This window comes from Labrus bergylta, chromosome 14 (assembly GCF_963930695.1).
Source record: "Labrus bergylta chromosome 14, fLabBer1.1, whole genome shotgun sequence".
Classification (NCBI taxonomy): Eukaryota; Metazoa; Chordata; class Actinopteri; order Labriformes; family Labridae; genus Labrus; species Labrus bergylta.
Window position 1 is genome coordinate 15,697,256 of NC_089208.1, and position 14,383 is coordinate 15,711,638.

Here is a 14,383-nt window from a genome sequence, read left to right on the forward strand (position 1 = left end):
CAAGCCCATACAATGGACACAAAGAAAAATGAGCTTTGTTGTGCTCAAAGCAAGTGGAAATATCTGAAATGTTGCTAAGCAAATTAACTCCCAAAACAGTGTTTCCTTCACTGCGGATAAACAAGAGTCACACTGCAGAAACACTTAGCTCATCAGTTTTGAGTTTGCAGCAGAAGTATGTGGAAGTGATACTTCAAATTAAAGCTGCATTAGTTAAATATACCTATACAGTAGCGTTTAGGGCACCCTGGTTTAGCTTTGCTTCCAAATGATGAGTTTAATTCTCTTCTGTTTTTATTGTCTCTTTCTTTCTCTGCCTTAAGTGCCCTCCTCCCTCTTTCTTTCTTTCTCCCTCACTATTTGTCCTTCCAAGCATGCTGATGTCAGCGGTTCTGTCTCGATGTTAAAGGCCCTCCTTTTCTCACGCTGTGGGTCTGGCTGCCCCTTCTAGCCTAAAGAGCAGATTGTTCATGGTAGGGAACAAACAGCCCTTCTTTCACTGTCTCTATCTCTCTAGCTCTCTCTCTCTAGCTCTCTTCCTTTCTTCCTCTATTCCTGCCTTACTCTGTAGAAAGCAGATTGGGTGGGTAGCTACAGGAATCCATCATCCTGACCCGGCCCAGTGCATCCAGTCCGGGGTAACGGAGGCCTGACCCGAAAGGCTAATTGTCGAGAAGGTTGTAGCATATATCAAACACGGTAGAAATGATGTACAAAGCTTCTTAACTTTGTCCCAGTTAATGTTATTGTTTCCTATCCTACCACAGAATAATACCATTTCTATTTCCTTCTAGTATGATAGTATGAAATGCAGGCTGAATTAGAGATTACAGAATTATTCAGCGCTTATGATTAAGATCTAAAGTAAGGGAATACATTATCAAATGAAAGAGTCTGAAAAGGAGACAGTAAAGCCTAAAACTGACACTCTGAAGTCACACACACAAACACACAGGAAACATGTGGTCATAATGCTATTGTTACGTGTGATTTAGCAGCACAAGTCTCTGGCTTTGACTGATGGGGAACCTTTGCTTTCTACACTAAGGAATTCTAACTATGTCCAAAACAACCACGACTAGCTTTACTCTGAGACTTTGACTAAATGTCTTTGTATGTTTTTTGTGTGTGTAGGAAGCCAGCGACAACAGGACATATCAGGACATTAGTCAATTATCAGTGTTGTGCATGTTTGATTTAAAGTTACAATGTGATTTACACTAAATCAAAACCCAGTCTTACCATTTAGGTTCTTACGTTTTCTGTGATCGTCATGTATGTATTCACACTCTGTACTTATCTGTCTATGCAGTGTGTTTTTTAGTGGGTCCTCCACCATGCAGTGTGTATCATTTTGCTGAACTCGATGTCCTCAGAGGAGAACAATGTAGTGCATGTAGAGCAACACAACTTAATCGTATAGATAAAGACCTGACTGTATTGGTTGCGCTCTTCACAACATGGAACAACTGCACTGCTAACCCAGGCTGCATCAAACTTTCAACTGGTGAAACATGCTGTCATGGTGAAGTGGGAACAAGAACACATTCAGGATGTATCATCAAGAATGTGTCAAACAAGACAGATGTCATTTGGCTTCTTTCTTTTGTTAGCAGAGGGTTGAAAGAAGAAGGAAATGTAAGATGAAGAGCTGCATGGTGACTCAGCAGGGTAACCAACTTCACTGTGAGCCGCTGATGTTTGTGTGAGACATGAAATATAAGACTACAGCAGCACACACTTGTGTATTGTTTTTTACAGTGTGTGCTGTAATAACCTGAACCTGTAGCAAATTCACAAGTAAGCCAAACTGAAACAATAAACTTAACAATTTCAATTGTTTTCATAACTGAAGATACAGGAAAGCAGAGCAATAGTGAGGGAATTAACTCGCTTAATTCACTTATTGCTAATGATGTCCCTGCATTAAAAGACAACACCAGATCTAAATGTTGTCTTTATAATAATATGACAGGTAGAAGGCCAAAAAAAATACTGACACAACTATCTTTAGTCTAATCCCTCAGAAATTTAAGGTCGAGTCCCAGCATGAGGTCACTATTATTTGACTTGGCCAGACAAAGTGAGAGATTACAGAGGGAGTTGTACACTTGACCCAGTGAGCGAGTGCAGGGGAGGAAAAATAACTTGAGAGCAGAAAACACTGAACTGAAATCGATCCTCAGTCTTGCTGCAACATCAGGGTGAGGGATTGGTTCATTTCTGATGCATTATGTCATCCATGGGGAGGGGGGGGGTCTTATGTCATCATCTCCATTTGCAATCCTTTTTTCTTATCTTTATTATTGTTTTTTTTAACAGAGCATTCAGATGTAATAGAGGAGATTGTGTTGCAGTACAATAACAAGACAGTGACAGAAACATCTCACAAGCCTGCCAACATATCAGGTCAAAAGTTGTTTAAACGCGTACTTCCCGGTCTTTCAGGTTTGTGAGGATGGGGATGGTGCAGACAGGATGTAATGTCCCTTTAGTCAGGTATTCTCCAATAGCAGCACTGTGTTCTAATTCAGCAGCACAGACTTCAATTCTAACAATTTGATTGTCGTTCTCTTTTTTTTTCTTTTTGAACCTGTGCTAAAATGTACAAACAGTTGTATGTTTATTCTAGATTTTCCCGGGTGAGGGACGGGGGACTTGTTAACCATTGCCAAAAGTAGGATGAAAAAGAATTACAAGAATTGAGAAGTATGTGGTTTACACTTCAAGCTGGCTGTTTGAGCCGGATGTCTGTGGTACCTACCCACAGTTTGTTGTCATGGTAAAATGCATCAAGCAGCTTCACGATGTAGCGGTGGTCACATTTCGCCAGGATGTCAATCTCGACAATGTAGTCCTCCAACTCCTCCTCGCTTTTTGTTTCGATCTGTTTTGCTGCAGCCAAAACTCCGGTCTCCTTGTTCCTGGCCTAAAAAACAACAAAAAACAACAACAGAGAATTAGAATATTAAATTCAGCATGCAGGAGCAAGGACAGGCCTGCAAAAATGATTGATTCTGGCATTTTAGCTCCTCCTTTTTACACTTAGTCTTTCCACAGCAAAAAGTCAATTAAGAAAAGTATTTTAAGTGAAACTAAATCTATATAAGCTAAAGAGTTGATCTTTTCTTAAGAGCATTACAACTCAAACTACAGGAGCCATAAATAGCAGAGCTGATAAAGGGTGTGGCTGTGTGATACAAACAGAGTGTAAAGAAAATGGATCACACAGGGACATTTCATTCAACATATGTTGATAATATGTAAGACTATAAAGTGAAAATGATCAAACCCAGACTACAAATTGAAATCTACATACTGACATCTAATGATAACATACACCCAGATGCAGAGCCGGGCTACACATATCAGTTTATTGTGCTTCTTGCATGTTGCTTTCACCTTGCCGTGCGATCTCTTCCAAGCAATTTTTGCAACCAAAAGGAATCGAAAAATGTAAAGAACCCCCTTAGCAGCAATTAAAATGTTGACTCACTAACATTTAGAGACAAAACAGGAAACTCCACACACCCTCCCTGCAGTAACTGGGGAAAAGAAGGAACCACAAAAAGCTTCAAGTATCAGTGTGGCGACTCAAGGACACACACAGAGACGCAGAATTCCTAGAAATCCTGAGTAATAGAGGGAACAGAACGTAAACATGGATAGATTGTTGTCTGAGTCACTCTGGGTGTTTTTCGATGGTTTCCAGAACAAGCAGAGTGAAGGACAAGGGGACCAAAAGACCAAGATGTTCCTCTTTGTGTAAGAGACAGAATGTTGTGAATGCGGATTGATGGGATTATGTGGGTAAATGGGACCTGAATGTTCGCCTGCAGGAAAAAACAACACATGTAGGGCTGTAAATGCAAGAGCAAGACCAGAGATAAGCTGGAAATGTAAAATAGAGTCAAAAACACGTGTCAAGTGGTACACCTATACTGTAGAGTCTGCAGTGACAACTACAGTCTCATTCGACAGAGAGGTACATGTAGGATGATGCCGTTCTATCTGCAGCTTTAAAGTCAAACCTATTCTTTGTAACTTTATTAACATGTTTTCATTTCTGTGAGTGTGTGTGTGTGTGTGTGTTTGAAATGTACAGCTACATCATGTCTCTTGTGTTGTGGTCTTGTCAATTCAGTTTTGTTTGATCACTTTATGGATGGGTCCCGCTGTGGGACAACAGACGACAATAAGCTCTAAACTGACTCTGGAACAATACATCAAATGGTGTCAATTTTATTTAAAATTCAACAGCATCCCTCTACGAATATAAATTACATACGTTCAAATTATAATACAGTGGTAATTGTAATCTTGTGCACTTGTCCACTCATCGGCCTGTGGAAACATGGCAGACTAAACCAGCCTGGTGTAACGATGCCACAGGGGCTGTGGGAAAACATCTGACAAAAAACGGACAAAAAGCAACGCACAGTCTCAAAGTCATGTCAGTCCTGAAAAAAAAAACGAAAACTATGTGTGCGTGTGTGACTTAGTCAAATAGAACCGTCCCCCCCACCCCCCCAAGCCCCAGACCCCCACCCCCCTTCCACCAGAGCAACCCACAGTGTGAGTCAACAGGACGTCTCCTCCTGCCATCAAACCATCAGTCAGTTGGTTAACAAGCCCCGACAGTAAACACAGAGACACCAGACACTTTCACTTCCCTGCGAACATCTCGGCTTTCTGCTAGTCGCTCCCCTCCTGCACCAACACTGTCGGCCTCCACATGCTCACTTAGTGGGGGCTGTTTTCCAGTGGAGATGGCTACAGACTTAAGGCAGTATATATGAAGTTACTAAGCTAGGTGCCATCTACGCCAAAGACAGAGCTCCAAGTGATTAAACCAGAGATTTTATATAAAGCAATGCTTACCCATAATATATATACAGTATATATATATATACACACACACACACACACACACACACACACACACACACACACACACACACACACACACACACACACACACACACACACACACACACACACACACACACACACACACACACACACACACACACACACACACACACACACACACACACACACACACACACCATGGTTCGAGACTTGCCCATAATGTAGATTTAAGGCTACATGTATTTGGAAAATGTATATTTTCAAAAACACACAAAACAAGACTACAGCTTAATCCCTGAGATTGTGTCGTGTTTATAACAGTCCAAAAATTAAATTAAAATTAATTAAAATATCGAATTATGCTGACCCACACAAACACAACATGAGAGATCATCTTAATATGTCCTACTGTAGGGATACACCCCATTTTAGAAGGCAAGAAAGTAAAAGGGCGCTGTTGGTCTAGTGGTTGGTGTGCGCGCCCCATGTATAGAGGCTGTGGTCCTCGAGGCGAGCGCCCCAGCTTTGAGTCCCAACAACCTGCGGCTCCTTTCCTGCATGTCGTTCCCCACTCTCTCTCACTCCCCGATTTCTGACTTTATCCACCGTTCTGTCTCTGAAAAACAAGGGCATAAAAATCCCCAAAAATAAATCTAGAAAAATAAAGTTTTGAAAGTAAACACGCTAGTTTATTTAACTTGCCACTATGACAAGGCACTGAATAGCCCAGTGGTCATTTTGCGCGTCCATTGTGCAGAGGTAAAAGTCCTCGAAGCGAGGGCAGCTTCCTCTCTAACTCTCAGCACTTTGCCTTCTTGTCATTTCCCACTCTCTCACCCCAGTTTTTCGACTATATCCACTATCCTGTACAATAGAGATTCAGAGAAAGAAACTTGGCACCATGACAACTAACTTATTGATGCTCTCCTTTCATGTCCTCGTTTATCAAATGCACTCCTTGTAAATGTCCATTTTATGTCCTCTCTTATCATGCATCAACTTAAAGATTGATGGCTGACTTACATTTTTGTCAACGTGTTTCAGTCGTTTTTTTTTTTTTTAATATGGCCAGCTCCTTCACCCAGTTTAACAAGGACATTCACAATATATACACAATACATCCACACACACACACACACACACACACACACACACACACACACACACACACACACAAGACTTTAACATCTCAGTGGGAACACAGCTAAGGAATGTGCTCCCGGCCTTCAGATGGTTTTGGGAGTGGACAGAGAGGGTAGACACAGGGAGAACTCGTGCATTTATAAATGGTGCATTTTTTTGTGAGGAGCCGGGAATGCATTACGTCAATAAAGTTCCTCAAGTATAGTCTGCAAACATGCTTGTTTGTTTACGTGTGTGCACCTTTGCAACTGTATACACTGCACAGAGAGGAAATTACACCGAGGCGCCTCATTGTGTCTCGCATTGGACCCCTGACTTCCTACAAGTTCGCATGACATCAAGGCGAGAGAGTGTGTGTGTGTGTGTGTGTGTGTGTGTGTGTGTGTGTGTGTGTGTGTGTGTGTGTGTGTGTGTGTGGAAGTTTGGAAATGTTTGTCTCATGTGTACATGCAGAAATCAGGAAATGGTTCAAGAAGGTGGCATCATCCTTCCTTAAAACTGAACAGCAAGCAGCCGAAATTCATCTGTTTTTTTCTGTTTTCTTTATTTAGCAAGAACCATTCTGCCATTTTGGAAACCCTGCATTGATGATGCACTCGTACACTATATGTCACAGCAGTTAAAGGAGGCAAAAAATACAGCTTTCTTCTAAATACATAATATTTAATAAAAGTCAGATTCCACCCTGGATATTTGATGGACTACTTTTATGCTTTTTGCATAGCACACTGCAGGTTAGTATTTCCTCTGTTTACAGCTATAACTGCCAGACAGCTGAGTATGAATGGAAGAAGATAAAAGGCTGGATACTAATTTCTCTTTAAGATAAAAGATGAAAGTATCTCCAAATTTACACACTGAATCGTGTCACGGTTAAGCGCAGGTTGCAGAGGCATGCAGAGGGACTATGTTGCAATAGTTACTCCTTCAAATGAAACACACGCCTCCTGATGATCTGCATGTGAAGCATATTGGTTGATTAACTGGGTCAAAAGTTCGAATGGAGTCAAAAAAAAAGTCCTACAAATTGACTGTTTTATACAAAGATGCTGTGAATGACCAACATTCAAATCAGCAGAGCTAAGGCATAGGAACACAGTTATAGTTTCTGAGCAGTTTAGATTGTATTCGTTATTTGATGCTGTACAGGGGGGGGGGGGGGGGGGTAATGCCATGATTGACAGCTCTGTAGTTAAATGCTGCTCCTGCAGCGCTGTGTGGACTGGATTAGCAGAGTAGAGGAGGAAAGGTGAGCGAAATGTAATGAATACTTACACAAGAGTCATTGAAATTTGCATTACGATAGGTGTCAGATTCGAACAGACAGAAGAATCTGTTCTGGTGTAGATCGCACAGGCCTGAGGAATCTCTGTCCTTTTAACCACAAGTTACAGTAGAACAAGCCGGGGCATCCATACCGTGTCCTTATCAGCCGATCTCTACTACAACATCTCTGGATCCAAGTTATGTCACCAGAGCAAAATGTCAGCACCCATCACAGGAGGTATTTTGGCTTCATCCTTGTTCAATGGGAGGAGATGGCGACTCATCGTCCATATTTATATATACACACACACACACACACACACACACACACACACACACACACACACACACACACACACACACACACACACACACACACACACACACACACACACACACACACACACACACACACACACACACACACACACACACACACACACACAGTCAATTTTCTATAGCTGCTGGAAACATCCTTAAACTGAAAAACAACACGTCATAGTTTCTAATCCCCTCACTCTTCACTCTCTCTCACTCTTGTCCACAACCGAACAACAGTCCTCGGCTTTGTTTGGGTCTGGTTTCCATGGAGATCAGATGGACTTGTTTCTGCTCCATTTCTCAAGTCTCAAGATCTCTGCCTGGCCCTTTTTCTTTCTGTTAAATGTTGGTTTTGCTTTCATGTGGTGTATTAAAAAAAAGGATTATCTGGAGGGCCCCATGAGGCACAAAAAGAGATGCATTCAAGCTCTTCTATCGTTTAAAATAATGACCTAAAAAGGACAGAAATGATAGTGCTTCTAGACATTGTGTAAGTGTCTCCACATTATGGCTAATAATGTACACTTGAGTAAAACCCTTACAGTATAAATGCTAGATTAACTAACTGCATTAATGCCAAACAACTTGTTTTTTCTTGCAGTGGGAAAATGTAATATTTAACATGCAGTTTAACAGATCATGTGCTTGTCAATTTTACAAAGACAGATGAAAAACTCCGTCCCAAACTAACAATAAATGAATCATGTTCAAAGGAAGAACTGATTGACTTGCACTGCAACTCATATTTTTTTTTTTTTTTTTTTTTCTCATTTTCTCTGTATTCATGAAAGTTTTCAGGGGTGTGGATCTCTCCTTTCAAGATGATCCGATAAGAGTCTTGATACTTAGGCTTTTAATACAACAATTCAGTGTGCTTGGCTTCAGTACAATGCAGCTCAATGTAATGCAAATTAATATTGAATACCAAGTACTTAATTATTTTATGGAACAGAGAAAAATATTCATATCCTCTTACTGTAGCTCTTGTACAGCACACCTGTTTATCTCTCTGCCTTTTTAAGAGTCAGTGAAACTGTCCATCATTTGTCTCCCACACCATGTTCGTCTGTCGTCTCTGCTCTGCCTGTTCCTAACCCCGAAACTATCATGTTTATTTGTCCATCTGCTTTCAGTAACAGTCCGTCTGCAGGACTTCATCCATGACAGACAAGCTGCAGCACCCGGCTGCTCAGAGAAAAGCAGATGTCAAGTGAGCCATGTGTTGGTACACAAACACACTGTATATACTGCCAGAGTAAACACACACACACACACACACACGCCCACACACACGCACATAAAAGAGGTTCTCCGAGCCTTGTGCGTGGGTGTAACACATTTTTTAAACACACAGGCTTTTCCAAATCAATCAAGCTGGTAATTATAAAGTAAAATGCTGTGTCCATGTTGGCTTAATGAGTACTGTGGGTGTGTTTGCTTAAAAGTACAGCACGGAAGAAGGGAAGGAAAGCTACAGGAGAGGTAAGACATCAAGCCTTAAAAAGGGTTACACATTTTTTAATACATTAGCGGTTCTCTTTTCAAATAACTAAGAATGATTAATCATGATGTCAATGAACCAGATGACCTTCTGTAACTGAACACACAGAGAACTTTCCCTGAGGTCAATCACCTCCAAGTTGAACGAGCATACCGCTTGGGATGTGTGTTCTCTTCTTGAATGCTGTGTTACAGTCCCCACTAACACACACACACACACACACACACACACACACACACACACACACACACAGACACACACACACACAGACAGACACACACCCTCCCTTTAGGGGGAATGTGTATGTTGTAAGACCTTTGCCCCATCATAAACCTTTAAACCTCCACTCCTCTGTCAGCTTTCCTCGTGTGTCCAACAAAGAGAAATGTGGTTCTCAGCGCATAATGATGGCAGCTAATAAAAGGGGCGTGATGATCGCTCATTCAGAAGAACAAGGTGCACAAGTGAAGAATGTGAATTAGCCGCAGGTTTAGCAGGAAGTTGGACAATGAGGAATGTGTAAAAGGTGAACTCTTGTGGAGAGTCAGTCCATTAGGGTGGTTCATAGCCCCGGAGGCTGGGGAAGACATGACTTCCTAGTTTTAGAGTTTCACTTTTAGTCACAAAGGAAGTGGCACACCTTTAGATTAGAAAGACTCCTCTGATGGTTTCTGCAAGTTACACTATGTTCAGTGTGAATCATATCTTGAAAAAGTGAAATGTTAATCATGGGTGTGAACATATTTTAATGGTAACATGGGGTTGTCTTTTGACCCACTGACGAAACATTAAAAAAAAACAAAAAAAACTATAAACCATATATGGTCTGCTGTGAGAAGAGTGGATGTGAGTTGATTACATAGACGTAACTTACTTTGACTGTGCTGCATATCTCTATTATATTCACACTAAAGATTGGTCGATCTGTTTGAGGGAGCTTTGGTTTGTCCAGTTCTGTGATCCCAAAGGAGTTGTTTTTTTATACAGAGATGCCTTGTTTTTATTTTTTTTACTTTTTTTAAGAAAACAAAACTAAAACACTGTTTCTAATGGCTGCCAGTTTGGAATCACTTTTGACCAAGACATTTGAGACAAATCTGAAATGTACAAAAGTCTCAAAGTTAGCCTGCATCTGTGACTGACTCATAAAGAAAAATGCAGCTAACTTAAGTCTTTAATAAATTATTTAAAAGCAAAAACTTGAGATGTCTGTTCCATTTGCAAAAAATAGAAAAAATAAACTCTCTTAATCTTCATTCCTCTCTGCCTGACTGCATTTAAATGTAGACACAGAAAGTAACTGGGCGTGAAGGTCGTAGCAGCATAGAGTTCAAACCTCAGACCGGGCAATGAACCAACTTCGGATGTGAAAGTTTTGATCAACGCTGCAAAATGTCCCCACATTCATAAACTTTGAAGTGAACACAGGCAGATGAACCGAAGCAGGTCAGTGAGGGAGGAAATCATGACATATAACCACTGAGAGCAATGAAAGCAAAAAAAAAAAAAAAAAAAGCAAAAAAAAGCACACGCTTACACTGCTTTGATCACGCAGTCACACTCATTCAAAGGCTTGTGGAGCATTTTCACAGCATTGATCTCACGGGAGGAGACACCTTTCCTGTATACAGTTTGCAGAACACCCAGAAAGTTGCAACAGATTAGAGAGTTAACACACGGACATGGTTACAGCTCGCTACCAAAACCAAAAACCAAGATCAGGCGGGTTGTGAAATGGCTGATTAGCCATTTTAACTTTATCCAAAACCTATGTAAAGTAACTTCAGGTGGAATGAGTGCCAAGTAAGACAAATAAAAAAAGTCCTAAGCAGAAATGTTTGGCCACTGTAAGTGTTTTTATCTGCTTCTTGCATTGATCGTAACGTTTTCTAAGAATGTACATGGATAATAGTCAGTGTAATCAAAAGTTCTATGATCTTAAGTTGGTCAGAGGCTATTTTCAGCCAGCTGCAAACACCTGCAGGAACAGAGAGGAAGCTTTCTGTAAGCGCCACAAACCCTGTCATCCCAACGATGAAGGGGACTGGCAGCATGCAGAGCCCACGCCCACAGTGTCACGGCTCCTATCAGTCACTATCAGCACAGCTGGTCCATGAGATTAGACCCAGAGTGTGAGCAGCAGCTCTGACGGTTGTCTCAGTAAAGTAACATCTTTGTGGCACTGCCATGATATAAATGAAGACAAATAGCTTTTGATATGAACCTTGTGGTTTTCCATTGCAAAGGGGATGTGGCGACCATTCTCCCCCACCCCACCCCACCTCCTCCTCCTCCTCCTCACTTCTGACACCAAGAGTGTTTTATCTTTCACTTGACTGAAGAGTATAATCGTGTTCTTAGTGACTTTTTCCATAAGCCTTTCATTCCACCATATGTCATTGCGATACACCAGCAACACCTCTTTCTTATTTGTGCCATAGTGCAATCAAGTTTATCTTCAACATCTGGCCCGGTAGTCAAATCTTAAAAGCGGACACACTCTCGAAACAAAATGATCGTGCTTCTTTTTGCAGAATGTACAGTTATGTCCATTACCAAAGTCAAATTCTCATACCAAAGGCATCAAAAACGGATGCTTTGTCACAGCTTTCAGCATCTCGTCCTGCCGACAAGCTGCCCTTCAGTGTCTGCCTTAGTGGTTTCAGACAACTGCAGAGCTCCTAAGCTAACATTATGACACACTCAGAGGAACAACCCTTGGTGATGTAGTACAACCAACAAGGATCACATGAGTAGTTATCCAAATGACAATTCACCCAGAAGACCAGAGTTCTGTCTGTAATCAAAAGTAGACTGTTTTTTTGGTAAAAGTATATCCCATCAGATTTCACCTACAACATAAGCCGTGTCATTTTCTAGAGCCTTAAGCCAACCAGATAGTTTGACATTAACTATGTGTTAGACAGGAAGAAAACAGATTGCTACCATGTGCGCCTGTGTGACTTCCAACAGTCCCCACATGTACTTTGGGCAGCAGTGTAAGTCCCTTGTGTGCATTCTTTGAGACACCAACAGTGCTGTGAAATCCCTTTGTTTAGGACATAGTCGGGGTTAGTTAGTGCTGTCACATCACGACAAGAAAGATTCCTGTTTTGGATTCCTCAGCGGACAGGAAAGTGTGTTTCCCCCCATGCATGCACGGGTTCCCTCCAGGTACTCTCCAGCTTCCTTCCACAGTCTAAACTCATGCTCTTTAGGGTTAACTGGTGACTTACATGTGAGTGCAAGCGTGAAAGTGTGTCTGTCTCTAAATGTCAGACCTGTGATTGATTGGCGAGCAGTTCAGGGTGTGCCCTGACTCTCGCCCAATGACAGCTGGGATCGGCTCCAGCCACGCGACCCCGAACAGGACAAGCGGTGTGGATAATGGATGGATGACATAGTCTAAACACAAGACTGACAGGTAAAATCCTGGTTTGCATTTGCTGAAGAATGATTAGAAGCGTAAGGCCCCAAAGATGACAGTTAATGAATGTCCAAAACGCACGGCTGCACTTACTCTTTCTTTCTTTCTTTTAACAACGGTGCATCAAAAAGGTTGTTTTCTCCTTCAAACTTTGTTCTTTGCTCCTCTAAAAAACATTCCACTCACAATCTGACAGCTAACAAATAAATCATAAAATAACAAAACAAATGAAATTAGGCAACTATTTCCCTGTTTGGAAATGATGCACAAAATGTCTTAAATGACTATTTAAACAGATCCTAAACAGTACTAGTGCATTTCTGTGTCATTACCACATCAACGATTCCTGCACAGTTTAAGAGCAGGTTAAGCACACTTTCCTTTACATTATACACCTACAGCGATAAGATGCCTTGTGGTTTTCATCCCACAATGGGAATCTGACAGAGCGTAACCTCACAGCACGCGTGTGTCTATGGAAACAGTTCGGCGGCGGCAGCAGGGTAATGTGCTCAGCGGCACGTGGCCTATTAATTAGAGAGGGGGAACCATGCAACTCCTCCGTTTCACGCTTCAGCTGCAGACAGACACACACCTTCACACACGCAGTTCCAACAAGTGCAAGCTTGCACAGACAGGCGTGATTAAAACACAGAAAGCATCCTTTGACACACTGTCTGAGAGGGCAGGAAGTGACACATTCTCCGGTCATGGGCAGAAAGAAGCATGAGGGGGAGTGAGGAGGTTCTATTGGGTTAAAGTTAAGTTTTGTTTTTGCACCATTATGAGCTTTGCGAACAACATGGTGCGACATTTTGAGGAGTGTGTCAGCGACTTAAAAACATCCACGAAGGGCTGCACATTTCATCCAAATACAATTTAAAGCTAAAATAGTGCTTTGAAAACAATAATTACGCGAAAATGATCAATATTTTCACAACTCCAAAAAAGGAAGCTACATTTCTTGAAGTTAGCGGAAACAATTGGAAACTTTCAGCCAAACGGTAAACGATGCAATAGTTAAAAACCCTGCCTTGAGCTATTTGCCTGTTTCACTACAGTGCATGGTTGTGTGAGTGATGGCGGGCAGTGACACTGTAACCCTGTGACACACAAAACCTGAGAATGTCAACAACAGTTTGTTTGTGCACGTGTGTTGGCCTCCTGTGTGACTCTTAACACAGCGAGGCTACACCAACAAATAGATACTGTGTTTTCTGTTGATGTATTTTGACAGATTATGAGTTGAGGGGCTCCTTTACATTGCAAACATTACTTACACATTCTTTAGTAGTTTCTTGTTAATAACGTAAGCATTTATTCATGATCGAATTCGAAAACAAATTAAGTTTCCCGAGCAGTAGTCCCCCTGCCATGTACTACACGATGAGATTTGACCTTTTAGTGAGGACACTATCTGTACCCTTCTCTGCTTTATGTTTTGTCTCACACACCCAACAGTCTGATAAGAAGCTGATTTCACTCGTGTTTTACTCTATTGCCTTCTCTATCACACACTATCTCACACGGAAAAACATTGTGCGATTCACCACTCGAGGCCTCTCCCCTCCCACAGATGTGCTGATCATTAAGGGGATAAGGAGCTGCGAGAGGAAGCTGTCCCCCCTGAAGAAGTCCCACGACTTCCTCTCTTGGCTGTCATCTGCTCCCACTCCCCCGCCCCCCTCCTCCCTGCTACATCTGACACACGCAGGTGTGGATCTGTCCTCCTCTGAGGCACTCTAGGAACAGAAACAGGAGCCAAAGCAGAGGCTGTATATTTGTGTAAGAAAGTGCAAACATCGTGGGGATATACGCTTTAAGAATGCCTGCCAAATAGGATGACGTCCGAC

At 41.8% G+C, this 14,383-nt stretch overlaps 1 protein-coding gene across 1 annotated transcript in view; it reads right to left on the bottom strand.

Annotated features, from left to right (window-relative positions):
• The window catches only part of stk10 (serine/threonine kinase 10), a 44,316-nt gene that overhangs the window by 27,777 nt on the left and 2,156 nt on the right, over positions 1-14,383 (bottom strand). Inside the window, exon 2 of the mRNA XM_020638326.3 lies at positions 2,765-2,929. Coding sequence (XP_020493982.1) covers positions 2,765-2,929 — 165 coding nt within the window. The remainder of the gene's footprint in view (positions 1-2,764; positions 2,930-14,383) is intronic.